The 21,779-nt window shown below is 46.0% G+C and overlaps 1 protein-coding gene across 2 annotated transcripts in view; it reads left to right on the forward strand.

Moving 5' to 3' along the window:
• Nucleotides 1-2,836: 2,836 nt before the first annotated feature.
• Nucleotides 2,837-21,779, forward strand: part of SPTA1 (spectrin alpha, erythrocytic 1) — a 65,621-nt gene continuing 46,678 nt past the window's right edge. For both annotated transcript variants that reach the window (XM_043567676.1, XM_043567675.1), the window contains exons 1-15: nt 2,837-3,134; nt 4,119-4,358; nt 6,144-6,269; nt 8,176-8,316; nt 9,036-9,182; nt 11,212-11,345; nt 11,898-12,042; nt 14,187-14,341; nt 15,287-15,422; nt 15,523-15,624; nt 17,107-17,244; nt 17,837-17,947; nt 19,429-19,506; nt 19,654-19,809; nt 21,200-21,404. In XM_043567676.1, coding sequence (XP_043423611.1) covers nt 4,122-4,358; nt 6,144-6,269; nt 8,176-8,316; nt 9,036-9,182; nt 11,212-11,345; nt 11,898-12,042; nt 14,187-14,341; nt 15,287-15,422; nt 15,523-15,624; nt 17,107-17,244; nt 17,837-17,947; nt 19,429-19,506; nt 19,654-19,809; nt 21,200-21,404 — 2,011 coding nt within the window. In that variant the 5' untranslated portion in view covers nt 2,837-3,134; nt 4,119-4,121. The remainder of the gene's footprint in view (nt 3,135-4,118; nt 4,359-6,143; nt 6,270-8,175; nt 8,317-9,035; nt 9,183-11,211; nt 11,346-11,897; nt 12,043-14,186; nt 14,342-15,286; nt 15,423-15,522; nt 15,625-17,106; nt 17,245-17,836; nt 17,948-19,428; nt 19,507-19,653; nt 19,810-21,199; nt 21,405-21,779) is intronic.

Consider the following 21,779-nt stretch of genomic DNA (forward strand, 5'->3'; position numbering starts at 1 on the left):
ATCAAGCTTTCAAGTGAGATGTTTCAGTTTGAGATCCAAGGGTTTTGCCATTATCCCAAAGTTTCCTTCCTGCCTCAATCACATGGTTCATTGCAGAAAGCGCATGTCATGGGTTTTATTTTTCCTTATTCCATGCAGGGATACCAAGTAAAAAATAATAATAATAAAATACATAAGGGAGGGTGAGAGAAGACTGTAGTAGGGGGAAAAGAATTATATTTCTTTTATTGTAGGATTGCAAACTTGAATAATATATATCCCAAATAACTTTAGAGGATAGGCAGTGATAACAATTAGCATGGGGACAGTTAACTGCAAAGAGATCGTTTTATGTTTTTGAATTATACTATCTAATATTCTAACCCCTAGAAGAGACAAAAAAAAAGTAGAGACGTTTTAAAATGAGAACTAATTCTAGAGAAACAAAAAAATAATAATAAAAATGTTTAAAAAATAAACTAATAATGACCTTTATCCCATGGAAGAAAAGATTAGTCTTACACTAAAAGTAACATAGTTTTCCTTGTTGGTAGATGAGCTGAGAAAGTGGGACTCCAGAAAATCCACAGTCAACACGATAGGGGTGTTCGTGCTGCGGCTTGGGGCTGCTTCAGACTTTGGGGCGTGGAGCACCTCTGGGAGTTCAGGGCCCAGGAAAAGATCTGATAGCCAAAGGGGGCCCCGGGGAAGCTGGGCAGGGCTGATTAACGGCCGTGTGGAGTACAGATCTGCCCAGAGCCGATACCCACGACCCATGCAAGGGCCCTGCCAATCACCCCCGCCCTTGTACCACTGAACGTGAGACTTGTCTCTGATGAAGCTGTCGGGGACACCCTCCACCTTTGTCTGCAGCCGCTCAGCCCTCGCTCACATACAGGGCAACACGCAATTTTAAAGACAGTACACGATTCTAAACCTCCACTCTATTCGCGTTCTTTACCTGAGTGTCTGGAATCAGAGTCTGTCTATCATCAGAGCCGACGAGCATTCTTGGAAAACTATGAAAGTGGCAAGAGGGCTCAGGGCTCCAAGGGTGAAGCCACCAGGATCTGAGATTTTCTTGTCATGACTCTCCATCCATCCCAAGGGCACCCAACAAGGGTGGCGCTCTGGGACAGCAGTGGCTCGGTCAACCTGGAGGGCCTGAGAAGATGGGCTGGGGAGGGACGTAGCTGGTAGCTGCCACACGGGCAGCCAGACTGCTGACAGAGAAGCTTGCACCAGGAGCCCTCCTGGCTGCCATGGTGGAAAAGTCACACAACGCTGGGTTTTGATGCATAAAACTTCTTTCCTGACCCTTGTGCGTTTGCACATCTCTACCTGCTCTCAAGGCTATTGTTCTCACCCACTTTTATTTCATTATTTCATGGTGACCAGTCGTACTGATGGGGCCCTGTTGTTTCCTTGGTCCCAAGGTTTTCACGTGGTTGTCACCGGGAAGATTCTGGAATGGGACAACCAGCAGTGTTGATGGATTAAGAGGAGCTTGGCTAGAACAGATGGAGGGCACGGTGGCATAACGGTGTTCCTCACGGGGACTTGACTCTTTGTTTACACGCACCCAAACTGAAAGCCATGGGATGGGATCCCTCTCAGACACCACCTCTGTTCTCATATAAAAATGGGGAAGATAATCCCTGCTTCCCAGAATCCTCTAAAGATTGGAAGTCAATGTGAACTGATCATGCCAACATATAAATTATATGTTCCTGAAGATAGGATAATTGATGGTGGTCCTTACATCTTAGATAAAAGTTTTTAAATGTCCTGTCCACCTCAACTCCAGTCACAGGTTCCTTGGTGCATGTGATATAACACATCCACTAAGATTTGTGTTGCTGCCTTGAGTACCCTGTTTGATTGGAATAGAATGAAACTGTACGGAAAAGTAAAGTAAGACTAGACGTTCAAGAAGAGAATTTGAAGCTCTCTCAGTTGTTTTGGGCGAAGAAGAGGGAGGAGGGAAATCAGAGGTATAGAACCTTGTTCTACTTTAATAGACTATGAACGCTTGGTTATTCAAGGTGGATCCAACCTGGAATGAAGTGTGGGTCACATACTTGGCTTGGGCAGTCCCCTGCTTTGTAGGAGGATCTGAAACCATCCCGGTATTTTCTCTTTGTTTGTTTCATTTTTGTAACGTGGCCAAAAAGGACTATGCCTTTGGAGAACTGTTTCTGCTTCCTTTACACTCCATTAAAAACAATTCATAAAACACGATGACTTTTATCCCGCATTTTAGAACTCTGTCCCATTCTCAGATATTTCATTCGTTTGTCAAATGAGGTATGCTCATTTTTGCTTCATGAAATACGAATAAACACACACATGTCTTCCTTTCTCCATCCCTTCCATTTAAATGGTTAAGGGAACGGCTGAATGAGATTTTTAAAAACCCAGCCTGGAAGACCAGCAATACAATTTTCTTCCTATTTTCACAAAGGCTCTACGGCAAGAATTAGCATATCTTACTGATTTCAGGGCTGTGAAAAATCTGCTTCTGTGTTTTCATGAAGTGGTTGAGTTGTATTTCCTAGAGATGGGTTGGAACAAGAACCTATGTGTGCCCCCAAGTTCTTGTAATTCTGCAGAGTCCAGAGAGCGGATGACGCAGAATTCCTTCATGATTTGCCATTCGCAGACATAGCATCTAAGACGAGTCAAAGAAACAACACAGAATTATAACACGGCTTCTTTATCTTACGTCTGTCTGTAATGGCTTTTGCTTTCTAATTTTTCATTTGAAGAAAAAACCCTCCTTTTATTTCCTCTGAAATAGGAAATAGTTCCTCCTGAGAAACTTTTAGAGCTACATACAGTCTCTGAACCGCTGAGTCACCCAGCGACTGCCCAAGTTAACAGCTGCCTCTGCTGAACGTGTCTCCTGCCTCCTGAAGATAACAGAGACTCTAGCTGGCGGGAGTCTGGGCCCAGGGCTTTTCTTTTCTTTCTTTTTTTTTCTTTTTGACTCTTCCACATGTGTACCATTGCTTTCATTTTTATCGGAAGAAGACTAAACAATTCCATGTGAATTCTCTCTCTCTCTTTCTCTCTATTCCTCTCTCTTCCGGAAACATTTTGTCTTGCCAGGTTCTTGACCTTTACGAAAAGTGAAACGCTTTCCAAAGGAAACCGTGAGTATGGAATTCTTTATGGCACAGTTTGTCATTGATATAATGAGGAAAGCAGTCTCGTTTGACCTTTCTGTACCGTCTTGGACAGAATCTGTAAGCATTGTTTCTTGGCTTTTAAGAAGTAGAGAAGATTGATTTTGACTCTCTTCTTGTGAGTATCCCGTTTTAAACCACGACCTTAAGCTTGTGGCTTTATAGCATGAAAATCTAGCGATGACCCATTTACATGGGTCCGTATATAGAACAAGTAGAGAACTTGGAGGAAAAGAGTACACAAGAAAGATCTGGGTCTGTAGAGAATGAGTTGATTCTGTAGCCCAAGTAGTAAAAGCGATATACAGAGTAGCAATTGTATTTCAGAGGAAGATTAAAATTTGAACTTGATATTCAGTGTCCTGGCGGAGGTAAGCTAGGGGAAACTGTGCCCACATCCAGATGAATGAAGGTAATCCTATGGAGATTTTTCAAGTTATTGCCCTAACCAGGTTGGTCCCACTTATGGTGTTTAACAGTATAATCTTTTATGTTGCAGAAGCCAATTACTGAGATGCTAATAATTTGAAATGTATGATAATTGGATAAAAGGTGTGCTGAACTTTTTGTTTGTAGTGTTTGTAAATATAAAGCAAATAAAAAAGTGGAGAAGATTAATTTTGACTTAATTTGTATACAGAATGTATATATTATATATCCTAATTAATTTATATATATATATTTATATTTATATATATCTTAATTTATAGAACGTAATAGATGTTGGCACACATTTATGTTAAAAGTTGGAAGAATGTCCTGAGTGCTAAAGAATTATTAGCCAAAAGGGTAGCTAGATAAGGTTGAAATTATGTAGATACACTGGACCCCTAATAACAACAGGCTTCAAGACATCTGAATCTAAGTCCCACAAGAGTAAAGGCCTTGGTACATACAAAAGGGACATCACAGAGATTTGAGAACCAGTAAGAGAAGATTTTTAACTTTCAGGCTATGGAGACTAGTGGCCCAAAGGTGCTGGAAACGGCGGAGGCGATCCAGGAGAGACGTCGGGAGGTGCTGACTCGGTACCAGAGGTTCAAGGAGCTGGTTGCGGAGAGGGGTCAGAAGCTCGAAGAGTCCTATCATTACCAGGTTTTCAGACGGGATGCAGATGACCTAGAGAAGTGGGTCTTAGAGAAACTCAAGATTGCAGATGATAAGAGCTACGAAGATCTAACTAACATACAGGTACTCCGTTGTTTGACTTCCCCAGAGCAGACCCTGAGATCTCCAGGGAGGGTAACATTCTTGTAATGTAAGTGCCTAGTTAGTTAACTGTCAGGAGATAATGTCACAGAAAGATCAGACTACCCATTAGGGACCATAATTCTGTTTCTAAATGGCCCGTGTCTTTCACTTCTCAAGCCTCAGTGCCTTATTTACAAGCGAAACTCGCTCTATGAATGTATTCTTTTTTTTTAAGTTCATTTATTTATTTTTGAGAGAGAGACAGAGAGAGAGAGAATGGGAGGGTCAGAGACAGAGGGAGAGAGAGAGAATCCCAAGCGGGCTCTGCCCTGTCAGCTCAGAGCCCAATGTAGGGCTCAAACTCACAAACCATGAGATCATGACCTGAGCTGAAACCAGGAGTTGGGCACTTAACTGATGAGCCACCCAGGCGCCCCTCTATGAATGTATTCTGAATCCGAAATTAAGCCATGAGCGAAACAGTGACTGAGAGTTCAAAGAATTTATGACACACTCTGTGATTTTAATATTTTGAGGTGAAGAAACGTCAGTGCCTCAGAATCAGTTGCCCTCCACCCTGCTCAGAAGGATAGGAGTAGAGTGGAATTTTTCCTGGGTTTCTCCCAAGGGGCTATCCGTGCCCTTCATAAGTCCACTTGACAGGTGTCAGGAGGAGAGCTTTGGTGGAAGCTCCTCTCCTCCTTGTCCTACAGCATGCGACAGAGTCACGACCAGGAGAAAAGGTAACCTGCCTAAAAAGGGTACTTGAGGGGCGCCTGGGTGGCACAGTCGGTTAAGCGTCCGATTTCAGCCAGGTCACGATCTCGCGGTCCGTGAGTTCGAGCCCCGCATCAGGTTCTGGGCTGATGGCTCGGAACCTGGAGCCTGTTTCCGATTCTGTGTCTCCCTCTCTCTCTGCCCCTCCCTCGTTCATGCTCTGTCTCTCTCTGTCCCAAAAATAAAAATAAACGTTGAAAAAAAAAAAAGGGTACTTGATGTTGGAGAGGAAGCACTGGGTCAAGAACAAAGTGATATGGATTAAGTGCATCCATTTATATAGGCCAATAACAGCATAATCTGAGAAGCAAAAACATCTCAATCACAGAAAAGCCATTATTGTAATAATCACTTTCCTCATTGCGTTCAACTTTCCATAGCACTTACTTCCTCTTTTCTGAAGAGGAACAAATGTGGGGCATCTTCTCATTCCCACCGATGGCGATGGATGGTATTTACTGGAAACTCCCCAAAGGCGATGGGAACAGGACAAAACATTTCTCTGTGGCCCTTGACTTTGAGCCTGGGGGGGCCAGGAGTGACCATTTCTTGTAGGATGTGACTCCTCCAGCCCTGAGCACGGGTTACCACTTAATCTAGGTTGTGAAGCAAGTAGTTCCGCCCGAAAGTAAAAAAAGGAACCGAAGAACATTTTTAGGACCCAGGGACGCTAGGCTTCATTAGCCATGTCCTCTGATTTCTTTTTTTTTTTTTTAAAGTATACCCATACTTTATTTGTTTTATTTTTACTTTTAAAGTTTTAATTCACTTTTTATTTTTTACACGTTTTTATTTTATTTTATTTATTTTTTTAAATATGAAATTCACCATCAAATTGGTTTCCAGACAACACCCAGTGCTCATCCCCACAGGTGCCCTCCTCCATGCCCCTCCCCCACTTCCCCCCCCCCCCCCATCAACCTTCAGTTTATTCTCAGGTTTCAAGAGTCTCTTACGGTTTGCCTCCTTCTGTCTCTGTAACCTTGTCCTCTGATTTCTAAACTTCAGGGCAAGTATCGGAAGCATGAATCCTTGGAAGCAGAAGTGCAAGCAAAGTCCAGGGTCATTCCTGAACTGGAAGAGATCAGGGAAACCCGGTTTGCCGAGGGGCATTTTGCCCATGAGGACACCAAGGTAACTATACGACACGACTCTGGAAGAGATGAGTCCAACTTTTTATTACGTTATCAGAGTTTTCATTGATTATGCCAGGTATGCAGCTAGATGCAGCTGGCTTGGAACTGGGGTTCCTGCCTCTGATCTTCTACTGGGGTGGGGCAGGAAAAATGACCGGACGTCCTCCTGTTCCTGGGGTGGGAAAAGAGCTATGACACGAAAGCTATCCTGGGGTAGCATCACACTCCTCCTTGACCACCGCAGGATAACTTCGCTGAAGATCAAGTCTTCTTCAACCCAGTTCCACGTGTCCCAGATGACTTGGCCTTCCCAAATGTCATTTCATTTTTTTTTTCATTTTTTTTTTAATTTTTCTTTTTTTACAGAGACAGGTGTGAGTGGGGGAGGGACAAAGGGACAGAGAGAGAATCCCAAGCAGGCTCCATGCTCATTGTGGAGCCCGACGCAGGGCTGGATCCCATGACCCTGGGATCATGACCTGAGCCAAAATCAAGAGTCAGACGTTCAACCAACTGAGCCACCCGGGGGCCCCTCCCAAATGTCATTTCTGATTATTTCTTCTGACCTCAGGGTCCATGTTCCTTAGACTCTTCAAACAAGGGATGCTCTGCCATTTGAATCTACTCGGAAATACCTGTCTGTCTGTGATGCCTCCTTCTCTTCACAGCCCACGTGCTGTGACTACTATCGTAGTTCTGTACATCTGCTCCCCAAATCCCGTCTTCAGAAAGTCCTCCCTGAACACTGAGGACTGAAGACCATCACCCCTTTGGAATCCATTACTAATGGATCAACTCTTTTCTGACTTGATTCACACACTCTTCCAACACGCTTGTGTTGATAAAGTCACTTCAGGATCTCTTCTGCATGAGTGAGACCTTTCTTTCTTTCTTTCTTTCTTTCTTTTTTTCACTGAGTTTTTTTGTTTTGTTTTGGAAGCGTCAGCCCAGATTTATGTTACATATTTAAAAATTGGGTCTAGTCTTTCCACATTTGGCATACAAATTCTGGTCCATTTTACTGCCAACAAAATATGGTCAGAGAACACAGACTTTAACCAGAAGAGAACCTTATTGGAAAGAAGAGTCTGTAACGAGAAAAATCTCAAAACGTACCTATTGGTGTACAATTGAAATCGTTTTTGTGTCATTCCCAGCTTTGTGTGCCACAGATCCCCTACATCAATTACAATATCTGAGTCACGTTCGAAACCTTTTCACAACTATCAGACTCACCGTGCTCCATCAGACTGCACCGCTATAGGATTCGGAGAGAAGTGTGGTCTGGGTGCTACCTTATGCCATGGACCAGTTGGAAAATATAAGATTCTTGTGGACATAACACAGACAATGCCTTCAGTTTTTCAAGTTATGTAATACATGATCTTCTAAGCTAACCTGGTGTCAAAGCCTTCGACTGCATAGTCCAAAAATTCTCTTACGGTTTTGGTGCCACGAATCTCCACTACAAGTTAGCAAAACTGTAACTCTCACTCCTTCTGGCAAACAGTTCGTGCTAAGTTTCTTCTACGACTTGGCCAGTACTTAGAACGCCCTCTGCCTATCATGGACCTTTCCAAATCCTATCTGTTCCTCAAGGTTCAGTTCACATGAGCACTCTTCCATGAATCTTTGTGGCCCCCTGTCTTGTGGTCGGCAATCGTTTCATCCTGTAAAACCTCAAAGCACGTTTACATTTTTTTCTCTCGTGGCAGATCACATCCGGCCTGGTTTAGCAGCTACTCCCGTGCATGTCGATTTCCTCCTGTAAATGTTCGTGGAGCTGTTAATGCACGGGCGGGTGACATTTTTATCCAGCCCCCTGCCCCCCGGTGGAGCGTGCACCTGCCCCAGCTGCCCTAGGCAGGCGCGGTGTCTGAGCGGTTTTGCCTCTCTTCCCAAAGGCCCATCTGGAACAGCTGCGCACGCTGTGGGACCTCCTTCTGGAGCTGACCCGGGAGAGGGGCGCCCTGTTGCTGCGGGCCCTGCGTCTACAGCAGTACCTGCAGGAGTGCGCCGACACCTTGGAGTGGATCGGAGACAAGGTGGGGACCGCGCAGGACACAGAGGACTTCCCGTTCGCGTCCCAGGCATCCCGCGGCCGTTGAACGCAGGCTATTTGTAAACCAGTCTGGGTGCCTGTTCCTGGACCCTGTTCCCGGAAAGTAGGAATTTTGGCAGAGATGTGGGGGAGACCACTGACATTACAATGTGGGGGGAAAGTGCTCCCGGCCTGTCCCCGGCTACTTTCCGTGCCCCTCAGCTCCTTCTCCTGAATTTTTGCTCTGACTCTGGGTCCAGGCTGGCGGTGTTGCCTGCTCCTTCCCTAAGGGCTGCCTCTCAGTACCTGTAACTATTTTTCTAGACACTGAAAGAATGATCCCGTAGTTAGGGCTGAAGAGAACAAGTAAGCAAGTAAGTGCATAGTGCAGCCCTTTTGCGGATACTCAGTGTGTTGACCTGAGTAGAACCAGGATGAATTTATTTCTCATGTTCCAAAGTACAAAGGGTGCTTCCGGGAGCCTTGGCCAACCATGTCCCTGGTCTTTCTGGAAGACTACCTCAAAGAGTGCCATGCCCTGGGCCAGAGTGCTCCCTCCGGACACCCGCTCCTGCTTCTGGCTCTTTCCTCAAGGTCTCTCCCAGGCCCCACCAGCCCCTCCTTCTGAGATTTCCGGGGAGTGTGGGCAATGGTTTGGGGCATTTGAACTGCAGGAATTCTGAAACATTTGCCGGTGACTCAACAGACTTTCCTGGTCCACAGGAGGCTATAGTGACGTCAGCAGAGCTGGGTGAGGACTGGGAACGCACAGAGGTCCTGCATAAGAAGTTTGAGGAGTTCCAGGCGGACCTGGAAACTCAGAAAAGAAAATTGGATGGAATGAACCAGTATGCCAACCAGTGTGCCGAGGTGAGGTGGGGAGCAGAGGGTCAATGCAGGGAAGGGCTCCTGATAGCCAAAGCCTTCCGCCATCAGCAGGTGGGACGTGAGGGACACGGGCATCGGGAGTAAACAAGGCTGCGTGTCCTTGTCGTAACAGGTCCGGGGCAACTTCCTCTCCTGTCCGGGTCATCCCTTGCCAGTCTGTACAAATAGAGGCGTGACTGGGAGGGAGAGCGTATGTGTTCACACCTGTGGGTGTGCCTGTGCACATGCGCGGAGGAATGAGACCCGCAACCGGGTAACTCCTGTGCGGAACACCAATCGGTCAACCACTCAGTTTTATGCAGCACCCTTTTCATGGAGAAGAACCCGAATAAAGCAGCAAAGAATGTGAAATAATGGTGGGCTATTGTAATATGGACGATGTCATTATACATGATGTTTGTGAGTGGGGGAAGGAGAAGGGAGGCAGATTTACCTTCCTTTACTTAAGAAAATGTTTAAATAAGCTTTCAATATCTGAGCAGACAAACAATTCAGTGTGGGGCTACATAACTGTAGGATGTGCCAAGAAAACTGGGAAGCCAGCCTGGTTTTATTTGTATATAAAGGAAATTTTATGTGGATATAAAGGAATTCGAAACTCCAAGCGTTGGCTATTGTGCTTTTCCATGTGGTCTCATCCACACTGCATCTCCAGAACAGCAACGATCTTTCTGTACTAACAGAACCGAGATTTCAGGACGAATGGGTACCTGAGGGGGGAAAGTAATTGACTCTCGAGTTTTTTTCCAGGCCACGTTTCCAACAGTCTCTAAATTTTCTCTCTCCGCCACCTTTGTCTTGTTGTGGAAGTTGTTTAGTTATTCGGTGCTATCTCACAAACCCTCACAAAACTGAAAACAACAAATGTGTTACTTCTTCTGGATTCAGTGGTTCAGCTGTTCCACTAGACAATGCTCCTGGTCCCACCTGGGTTTCTTAAGTGGCTGCAGTTTATTTGGTGGCTCAGTCGGGGCGGAGGGTCTAAAACGGCCTTGCCCCCACATCTGTGGCCTTGGCAAGGATAACGAGGGGTTTCCCCACACAGTCTTTCATGTTTGTTTATGTGTCAGTGTTCCAAAAGTTAGAACAGAAGCTGAAAGTACAGGAACTCGTATCGTTTCTGGCACATTCTATGGTAAGCGAGTCATAGGCCAACCCAGATCCAAAGCGTGAGGAAACGGACTTCACGTCTCAAAAGGAAGGCTTCCTGGTAAAATAGCATGGCCATTTATCTAACCTACCACGGGAAGGATCAACACGGTTTAGAGCGCGTCCTCTGCTCTTTTGGACCGGGACCCACACAGCGCCAAACAGAAAGGACCATCTATCCAGGAAGGAGAGTCTCGAAAATCCCGTCTGGAGCAGCTTCAGAATTGGGAATGGAAATGTGAAGAGACAGGGACAGGAGGAGCAGAAAGACAGACACGTGGGAACTACTCAAAAGTGCCAAGTGTCAACATAGGCTGATGCTGTTAACTTAACCTAGTATTCATTAATCTCAGTGCTTTAGATGCTTTGCAGTAATCCATGAAGTTTTTCTCCAAAATTAAATGTGGATACATGTGTGTATAATTCTGTATATTCTCTCAGTAGATTCTCGAAGGCGTCAGGACCCGAGAGGAGTTAAGAACCCCAGTAGCAGAGTTTTGGAAAATAAAGTCATATTTCACAGATGGGGCTTTTTCTTCCTTGGTTTTCAGGATTTTCAGGGGATTAGCAGGCACCAACAAGGTGGAATTCTGAAAATAACACCATGGCTGGGCAATGTGTGTTAATAGGGTGCCCCAGGGCTGCGAGTGAAAGAGACCGTATCTGGGTGCTTGGCCTCTGGATTTTGGCAATGTGGATCAGGTTAAAGCTGGGGCGCAGGGCTAAGGTGAAGATTGGGATCTGGCCAAAAGGTCGTTCTCCATGCCTGGCCAAGTACGAACTAGCGTGAAATGAGAAATGTCAAATGATTTTTGGAATAATCTCAGCTTTGCCTCACTCCCGCACTGGTCCCCTCCCACAGGAGAAACATCCTGACCTGCCCTTGATTAAGCTAAAGCAGGATGAGGTGAACACCGCCTGGAAGCGTCTCCTCAGCCTGGCTGGGCAGCGACAGGAGACACTGGCCAATGCTGCAGACCTCCAGCGATTCAAAAGGTACGAATCTGGCCCGCACGTTATGGGAAAGTCTACGGCAGCGCCACATCTAATTGTGCCGGCCTCTGTCTGCTGCTGGCAATTACCGGCCAATCCCTCAAACCAAAGGAAATCATGTGCTTGCATTTAAGGCAGCAAGGGAGAGCGTAGTTAAGACAGCTGTGACCCACCCCGTGGCCAAGCGTGTGATGACTGGAGCCTAAAGCTATAAAAGCGCAGGTAAATTAGCGATAGAAAGGCTGCAGAGGCAAGGAAAGCTTATTACGAACTGGATGGGAGTGGAAGGTTGAGTTGGGAAGAAGAAAGACTCATGAAGAGCTGACCCAGATATGGGAAGTATATGCAGAGGCCCAATGACCAGGGAGATGCCCAGGCCCCTACATGTCAATGGAAGCCATTAAAAGCAAGAACTCTTTGCATTACTCTTCGATAGTGAGTAGGAATTCCAGGTAATTGCTAGCCGAGTGGACCAGGGCGGTCTTTGCCGTGTGTGTTGTTTGCCCTGTAATTCCTGGCATCTTCTTTGTTGGAGCTCATGTGGCTGTCTGGCAGGGATGTGACGGAGGCCGTCCAGTGGATCAAAGAGAAGGAGCCTCAACTCACCTCTGAGGACTATGGCAAAGATCTCATTAGCTCTGAGGCGCTGTTCCACAGTCACAAAGGTCTTGAGAGGAACCTTGCAGTCATGCAGGACAAGGTAAGCCACTGCTGGAAGAACGGCCAGCCTCCTGGGCTAGAAGAGGTGTTTGCTGGCCATCTTGCCTCCAGAGGACGCAGTAAGTTCATTATTTCAATGAGGGAGAAATTCCTCGGCCCCGAATATTCTTCTTGTTCTAGTTCGTGACTTACACATGGCCATTGGATATCCTTTAGTTTTCTTTAAAGATACACAGATTTTTATATAGTCTTGTGTATTTTTGCAATGAATTTTGTGATTTAAAAACAAAAAAAAGCTACCTCCCAGAATGGCCTCCTAATCTCACTCTGTACCTGCAGCCAGGGAATCTTTTTTTTTGGTCAAAACACACTCGTCAGTTCCAGCTCAGTCTTGCTTGGTTTTTTTCCTGCACTCGGTAGATAAGGGAAGACATTTCTTCTTGCTCTTCTATAAGAAACTCAGAGACACCTAGGGCACGTTACTAGGTCCACCTTTGGGTTTTCTTCTCCTTTTTTAAAAATTTTATTTATTTAAATTCAAGTTAGTTAACATACAGTATAGTCTTGGTTTTAGGAGTAGAATCCACTGATTCATCACTTACATAGAACACCCGGTGCTCTTCCCAACAGGTGCCTTCCTCAATGTTCATCCCCCATTTAGCCCATCCCCCCACCCACCTCCCCTCCAGCAACCCTCAGGTTGTTCTCTGTATCGAAGGGTCTCTTATGGTTTGCCTCCCTCCCTGTTTTTCTTATTTTTCCTTCTTTTCCTCCACATTCATCTGTTTTGTTTCTTAAATTCCATATATGAGTGAAATCATATGATATTTGTCTTTCTCTGGCGGACTTGTTTTGTTTAGCACAGTATACTAGCCCCATCCACATTGCAAATGGCAAGCTTTCCTTCTTTTTGATTGCCGAGTAATACTCCATTGTTTATATAGACCACATCTTCTTTATCCATTCGTCAGTCGATGTTTGGGAGCTTTCCATACTTCGGCTATTGTCAATAGCACTGCTGTAAACCTTGGGATGCATGTACCCCTTCAAATCAGCACCCTTGTATCCTTTGGATAAGTACCTAGTAGTGCAATTTCTGGGTTGCAAGGTAGTTCTACTCTTAACTTTTTGAGGAACCTCCATACCGTTTTCCAGAGTGGCTTCACCAGGTCGCATTCTCACCAACAGTGCAAAAGTGTTCCTCTTTCTCCACATCCTCTCCAACATCTATTGTTTCCCGCATTGTTAATGTTAGTCATTCTGACAGGTGGGAGGTGGTATCTCATTGGGGTTTTGATTTGTGTCTCCCTGATGATGAGTGATGTGGAGCATTTTTTCGTGTGTCGGTTGGCCATCTGGATGTCTTCTTTGGAGAAGTGTCCATTCATGTCTTCCGCCCCTTTCTTCACTGGATTCTTTGTTTTTTGATAAGTTCTTTATAAATGTTGGGTACTAACCCTTTACCTGAAAGCTGGAAGATGCGGGTCCCTATCCCTAGAGGAATAGACATAGACTTAGTACAAGCCCCTACTCCAGACTGACTTCCATCTTTGCTTCTTCCCCCTCACAACATCACCCATAAGTTCAACCAACTCCATGGAGTATGCACAGCAGTCAGCCCACTGAAGGGCCCCGTGCGCTGTGCCCTGACCGTAGCTCTGTCCCTGGAGCAGTTTTGTATTTTGTCTTACTTTTTTCTCCCGATAACAAAATCTCAAATCCTAGACGACATCTGATGATAGTTGAATATAATGATTCCCACAACAATATTTATGGAAACAGTGTAGAGGGTGGTGAGTGACAGCCTGAGGTCTAAACCTTGCTCCTGGTACTTAGTCACTAAATGCCCTTGCACTGATAAATACCATCCCAGCTTTCGCAAAAAAGGGGAATAGGAATAGTTTCTACCTCTGAGTACTATTTTCAAAAGACTGGAAAACAAGCAAACACGTGTGAAATGCTAAGCACCGTAAGAAACAAACACGGTCAGTAAATTATTAATGCTGAAATAGCACGTCCGCATATTAACATAAAAGCCTCAGTGTACGTGTATTAAGTTATTAGTATTCATACGGCTGCTTTCTCAGATCTCTCCCGCCAAACTTTGTCAGGGAGAATCAGAGTGCTCGGATTTCCCACCGCGTTTCTTTCTCATCCCCTTTCTCTCTTTCTCTTTACCCAAAGGTAAAGGAGCTGAGTGCCAAAGCAGACAGGCTGATGCTTTCCCACCCTTCAGATGCATCTCAGATCCAACAAATGAAGGAGGAGCTGGTCTCCAACTGGGAGCACATCCGCGCCTTGGCGGCCAGCAGATATGAGAAGCTGCAGGCTTCTTATTGGTGGGAACCCCCTCCTCCCTCTTGCTTTCTCTCTCTAGGGTTCGGGTATAACGTCAAAAGCAGAAATTAAGAGTGAAAGCGAAGACATGAGGAGGGACCCAGCCCTCCCGCCTCCTCAAAGGTCGAGGCAAAACGAAGCTTCATTTGTTAAGAGGAGCCCTCTGCAGGTCGATGTGACGGTCAGAATGGCACCTCCACTCACTGCACCCCGTCCGTCTTCTTCCACTGGCACAGTTGTAGGATGCTAGGAAGCTGCCCGGGGACCCAGAAAAGCAGCTAAAGAAACACCAAAATCCTGGCCCCAGTTTAGGCACCGAAATAAACTTCCAGGCTGAAGGGCGTAAAAATTAATCTGGAATTATTTCCTGAATGCCGTGTGGGCTGGCTTGCCAAAAAGCCGGGTACCATTTCAGTAGTTAATGTTTATGGTTAATCATTAAAACCCCAGAAGACAGTGTTTATCCTACTTTTATGATCCCAAAGTAACTGGTGAGCATTTAAATGTTTGACTAAGTAACCCTTTTCGTGGTTTTGTTTTTGTGAATAGGGTCAAGGGTGAGCTAAGGTGCATGAGGGCTCCTAACCCCAGTTCTGCTTCCTGTTATTTACGTGTCAGGGCTTATACTTTGGTCTCGTTGGCCAAAGTGCTTTACTCCAGTTCAAGTGCTTCCGGGGTAGGTGTGACCTTGTGATGTTGGAGAAGCAGGGCCCCTGCGCCTCATCACACGACGACGCACCCGTCCGGGGAGTCTGCAGCCTGGAGTGAGGGACAGCCCGCACCATTAAAGGAACAGGCAGTGCATCAGGGCAGTGGGAGGGGGGCGGGGATAAGGGTGAGGAGCACGTTGGACATCTCAGCTCAACCCAACCCTAACTCCAGGCTCCCAAGTCCGCTCACACCTACCTGGTTTCTCCTTCCGGCCCTTTACCTTAACTTCCCTGCAGGTATCAGCGCTTCTTATCTGACTACGAGGAGCTCTCAGGGTGGATGAAAGAGAAGTCTGCTCTGATCAATGCTGATGAGCTGCCCACAGATGTGGCTGGTGGGGAGGCCCTGCTGGACAGGCATGGGCAGCACAAGGTAGAGAAGAAGAGCCTCCCCAGGAGGAGGAAGAGGGAGGCGCCAAGCCCCCCAGAAGGTTTCTTGCTGAATTTTAAGACATTCCGTCTTGTGACCCTAGCACGAGATTGACTCTTATGATGACCGATTCCAATCTGCTGAGGAGACTGGTCGGGAACTGCTGGACGTCGGTCATGAAGCCTCTGATGAAGTTCTGGAAAAGGTAATCCGGTTTAACAGTGTGCAAAATTATGATACACATTTAGCCCCACTGAATCTCATGATAATATGATCATCTCCGAACAGGACGAGGGTAGAAGTCATATCAACCTCTCAATATTGAGATGCTCCCTTCACATATTGCTTTAGCTGAAATGAGTCATCCAAAATTCTCAGGACGTGAGGCGTGATTCCTCACCTCTGAGCCTTTATTTCCTGAACCTACCAAGTTTCATCGACCCGCCTTCTACCTAATTCAAAACCTCCATACCATCTTGCCTTGTCATACTTGTGCTGTTTTATCGCTTTTCCATACTCGCCTCTAGACTGTAAATTCTTTGAGGACACTACCTACGCATCTTTGGATTCCCTAAGGTGCCTGGCCCACGGCTGGCTTTCTTCTCCCCTCTCGACAACCTCAAATCGCACTGATTTTTCTATACCTGTGTTTCTCAAATCTACATCAAATAACAGGAAAGCTTTACACAGTCTGAATCCCACCCGCTGAATAATCAGGTTTGCCATGATCGTCTCCTCCTGAATCGCAAGGACTCACCTCATCCCCCTGACCCCTGAGAGATTTTGCTTCAGATGCAGAGTCACCGAAACTCCTTGGGATGATAAATAAAATAAGATTTGCAGCCTCTTCGCCTTTCATCCGATTCCAATCACAGCCTCCAGTGCTGGGGGTGGGTGAGGTTGAGATGGCCATAGTTTGAATTCACCCCGAGCTCTCTGGGAAAAATAAAAAATAGGGATTTTCGTTTTTTTAACAATTCTCTGCCAAAGGAAACCGAGATCCTTGCAAATGCATCTGTTATCCTGGGAGCCTGAGAAATCTGTGCTGCCTTTTTGCTGGACTTAGCACAACAGCATTGCCAATAGACTGGGATTCCTTGGGCAGACATGTGAGCAGGAGAAAAAGGCTCATATGGGTTTGAGAATGTCACCTTTCTCTTTCCTTGGGGGTTCTTATTGGCTTTCAGAAGGGAATGCAAACTTCTCAGAACGATCATTTACGTGCTGTATAAACGTCACCTTCCTCCGGCGTCCACCTTTTTTAGACACTGCACTTTGCTCTGGGACACTTGTATTATCTAACAATCACTTGGAGTGATGATGCTGTCATGGTGTGCCCTCCTATGATCCCGGTCCCCATCCTCGTGCCCTCCTATGATCCCGGTCCCCATCCCCGTGCCCTCCTATGATCCCGGTCCCCATCCCCACCCTTTAAATCCCTGTTCGGTGCAACACCTGCCGCACTCTACTCCCCGCTTCTTCCCATCGGAATTCATCTCTTCTCCTTCATTTCTACGTATGAAGCGTATCGTTGTGCCTCTGTTGTGGCCTTTACCCTCATCTCCCTGCCACGTTGTTCACCTAGACATTGACGTCTTCAGAGAAAAGCCTGCTTCTTGTTCATTTGTGTGTCCTTCCGAAGGCCTGGCATTGACTGGGCGCTCACGTTGTCTCCTCCTTTCCAAAGATGACCATACTCGCCAATGACTGGGCTGCCCTGCGAGGGCTGTGGGACCAGCGGAAGCATCAGTACGAACAGTGCTTGTACTTGCACCTCTTCTATCGTGACAGTGAGCAGGTGGACAGCTGGATGAGCAGACAGGAGGTAACAGGAGGGGACCCTTTACCACGGGACTGCCATCGGTACCCTCACAACTGCTGCTGAAGGCTGGGGCTTCTCCTAGGAACTGGAGGGTGATCCATGGGGAGAAGAAGAGAGCAGCCCTTTCCATGAGGCTCTTAGAATTCCCTCATGAACAGAAGCCTAGAAAAATACCTAAATACACAGCAGAGGGGCTTTAACCGCAAGCCAACAGGCGGCCAAATGCGTATCAAATTGCTAAGGGATCAGGGATAGAAAGTTGTGATGAGTCAGGGTTAAGCAGAGATGTCCTGAAGGAGGTGAGGGGTCCTCTTGAGGCAGCGCTGAGGGCTCAGAATGGTGCCTGGATTGGCCGGGCGGATTCTATGTGGACAGACCCAGAGACAGAGGTGGTAAAGGTGTGCGGGAGGATTAGGAAGGCATCCGAAGTTCCTGCTGTTTGAGGTTGGTCCCCACACACCATCCCGCCATGTGCTAATCCCACCTTGCTCTCCCACCACCTCCCTTCCATCCTTAGTCCCTGTGTCAGAGGTGTTCCAAAAGCAATGATCTCACCAGTGAGGAGAACGGAGTTGTGTCTCTCTGTCTCCTACAGGCCTTCCTGGAAGATGAGGACCTAGGGAACTCCCTGGGCAGCGTGGAAGCCCTTCTGCAGAAGCATGATGACTTTGAGGAGGCCTTCAATGCCCAGGAGGAGAAGATCACAGTAAGAAGCGCCCCCGGTGTGGGCGCCGCATCCATGTCTGTTTGCGTCCTCAGAGAGGACCACGTGTCACTGCCAGACAGAACGTGAGGATTACTTTTAAAAGAGGAAACATCCAGAAAAGTATTCATACCCATCTTGCCGTCACATTTCTTGTTCCACAAAGCGTTATTTCGAAAGTTTTAAAAGATTTTGGCCATTCGCATTTTCCGATGAATTGCAGGACTGCCTTATTTTTTCTACCGTGTGAATGGTTATTATTGGATCCACATCAGATAGAGAACCATTACTTAGAAGTTTGAAAGGTATTTTACTTATAACGTATTATTTATTTAGCTTGATCTTCTCCAGGAATGTCTCCATTTAGTTTTCTCTGGTATAATCTAGATGCCTAAGTAACATCTATGCATTTCTGTATATCCTCAGCTTTGTGTCTCCCATCTAATGCAACCACGGTCTTCCTGTGAAGCCCACGTTACAATGTCCCAGAAACTGGTCAACATATAAGCAGGGCTCAGACAAGTGCAGGAAGATTTTATTGGTCCAGTAGACTCTATGTCTTTGGCTGTCTCCTAGGCTGGTGCTGGCTTTTAACTCACACACATCTGCATATAGGACCACAACCAGCAGCAACAACCCTAACCATAAAATTCCAAGCCCTGTCTGTCAATCTTCAGTCAACCTGGAGATTACTATGGTCTCTTATCAATCCATGTGATCACTCTGTTGATTGTCACGGGTAAGAGCTAAAATAATTTATTCTTTTAAAAATGATACCATTTATAAATGTTTATTGATTTATTTTTGGGTGAGAGAGAGAGAATCCCAAGCAGGCTCTGAGCTGCCAGTGCAGAGCCTGACGCAGGGTTTGAACCCACACACCGTGAGATCATGATCGGAGCTGAAGTTGGATGCTTAACAGAGGGAGCCACTCAGCTGCCCCCATGCTTCATTTATTTTAAGATTACTTTCCTATTCCTGATCCCTTAACCCATTCTGAGCTCTAAAAATCTGAGGAGTTGATGAATGAATATGAGTAAACGTTTTGGATACTTGTTCCCATGCAGCTAGAGATACAGATGTATAACCAATAGGGGGAGAGAGGAGAGAGAGAGAGAGAGAGAGAGAGAGAGAGAGAGAGAGAGAGAAGGTGCTGGCTACCGGACATGACTATATCCACAGTGCATCCTCCTGAAAACTTCAGAATAGATCAACTATTCACCTTCAAGTGACACCAAAATGCATATACTATAAAGTAGATTTTAAAAATATTATGGAATAAATGGGTAATTAATTTGTCAGGTATACATTTTTGAAACGGAAGTTGTGACAGAGGTCGGACCTAGTACCCAGATCTCCGATCCCAAAACTTGTACTCTTCTCACACTTCCGGGCTTCCTGTCTACAGTTGGCCAAATGCTGGCCACTGACTCAGGGGCCCCAGTAGAAAAACCACTCCAGTTTTTATCGTTTCTGTTTTTCAGACCTTAGACAACAATGCCACCAAGCTGATCGATAACGACCATTATGACTCCGAGAAGATCGCTGCTCTCCGGGATAGCGTACGTCCGAGGCCGCAGACACACGTCTGCCTGCTTGTGCCGAGGGGCCAGGGGAGGCGCTGGGGGCATGGGCACTGAGGTGGGCAGTGAATCTCAGGTGTCCACATTTGGCTGTGCTGACCATGAGTGTGGTCATGGCTTTTGCAGCTCTTGTCCCGGCGGGATGCCCTACGTGCCCGGGCTGCCATGCGGCGCAGACTTCTGGAGGATTCGTGGCTTCTGCAGAAACTGTATGAGGACTCAGATGACCTAAAGAACTGGGTCAACAAGAAGAAAAAGTTGGCCGATGATGAAGACTACAAGGTAAGCGGGGTTTTCAGACCCTGGGCACGCTCAGCAGGACTGAGTTTCGGGGGACAAAGTCTTAGCGTGGAAAGGACAGTAGTGTTCAGCAGGTGAGCCTCCTTTACACAGGAGCGTCATGAATCCCTCAAGATGCAATATCAAGCTGAAAGCCAAGAATCTGGCTTCTGGATTTCCCGTGCCCTGCTGCCTCTCACCTCTTCCCTGGCACAACTTCTAATGTCCTGTAACGTAACGGGGAAAGGGAGGGACTGTTTTTTATTCGGCTGCTTCTTGCCCCTTGGCCCCCTCTGCTGCTCTCCTGGGCACCTTCAGAAAAGGAACACTCTGTGTCTGATCCCAGTGGATGTTCATGTTTACTGAAAGCTACTAGGAACCAAAATGTAACCTCAAGGTTTGACGTAATACAGAGTTACACAGTTTTCTATCTAGAAGGGAATGGCTCCTTATTTTTACTGATGAGAAACCAATAAAATTTGAATTGGAAAGGGAATTTGGATTTGAATTGGAAAGGGAATTTGGATTTGAATTGGAAAGGGAATTTGGATTTGAATTGGAAATTGCCCAAAGTTATACAGTTATTTAAAAGGCAGTTTAACAGAAGCCTTTGAAGCATGAATTCTGGAGAAGGTGAACCAGGGCTTGAATTCTCTCCCTGTTCTGTCTCAGGTTATGCGACTTAGGCAAATTCTTGAGTTACCTCTGACCCATAGATTTCTCTACCTTGGGGTTGTGTAACATGCGTATTTTTCACTCATCGGTGTTATGTAATATAAACTATTACATACACGTATATATATTCATACACTTCCACATTTACTGTCAAGGCTGGAATTAGTCTCTTAATTTCTAGGCCAATATCTATTCACAATATTTCCTTTTCTTGACTTCATTCAGTCTTCAATGTATACCTTGATCCTGAGCATCTTATCTGTACCTTTCATTTTGTGAAACTCCATAACCTGTGTTCGCATTCTTCAGAGGAGCTGTGCCTCCAGAGAAGGGAGGGTAAACAGATCTTCTCCAGATGGGGCAAAGGGGTGAATGGTTCAAGTATCAGGACAGGAATGAGAAAACTTGTCACCTTTCCTGACGGTTCTCTGATTGTTTATACTTGCATGGCCTTATTCAAAATTAATCTTCAGGAGTTATCTAGGCTCTGTAGAAATACGTGTAAGAATCGATTAGCCACATGTGCTGTGTGGATAGATGGAGGGGATGGCCATGTGAGTTTGCTAACCTTCTCTGGCTCAGTACTCGGATCACAACTGTTGCCTTGTTTCCTTTCCTTAATGCTGTTGTGTTTACAGGGACAAGTGACCCCTATCCTCAAAATTCCTGCTCCCCATTCTTTAGGTTAATAGTTTCCTTGTCTTCGGTCTTGTCTCAGGATACTCAGAACTTGAAGAGCCGGGTTAAAAAGCAAGAAGACTTCAAAAAGGAGTTGCAAGATAATCAACGCCTGCTCAACACGCTGGAGAAAACTGGCCAGGAAATGATTGAGGCTAATCACTACGCCTCGGAAAAGGTGACTGCTCGTGTGGCTGAGGTTGTCAGTCTCTGGAAGGAGCTGCTGGCAGCCATGGAGCAGAAAGGTGAGGAGCAAGGGTTTTGGTCAAAGGCTACTTCCTAAATTCTGAAACCTACCCTTTTCATCTCTGCTACCTTGAATGACCAACGTGAGAAGGAATGCCATTTGTTGATCAAGGGGTTTTTTACAATCCAACCCGAATTTATCACAGCATTAGATATGGACAGTTTTATGTTCTCTTCACGTATGTAGGTTTAAGCGAAATTACTTTTGGTTTCTTCACTTTGCTCCCACTTTTTTTTTTCTTTTTCCCGAATAAACATTCTGGAGCCATGAATCCAACATTGGCTACGCACCTAGAACTAGACTCCTTAACTCAAGTTTCACATATTTGGGTTCTATAGATGAGACCAGATATTATGACCCGGGTTATTAACTT

This window comes from Prionailurus bengalensis, chromosome E4 (assembly GCF_016509475.1).
Source record: "Prionailurus bengalensis isolate Pbe53 chromosome E4, Fcat_Pben_1.1_paternal_pri, whole genome shotgun sequence".
NCBI lineage: Eukaryota > Metazoa > Chordata > Mammalia > Carnivora > Felidae > Prionailurus > Prionailurus bengalensis.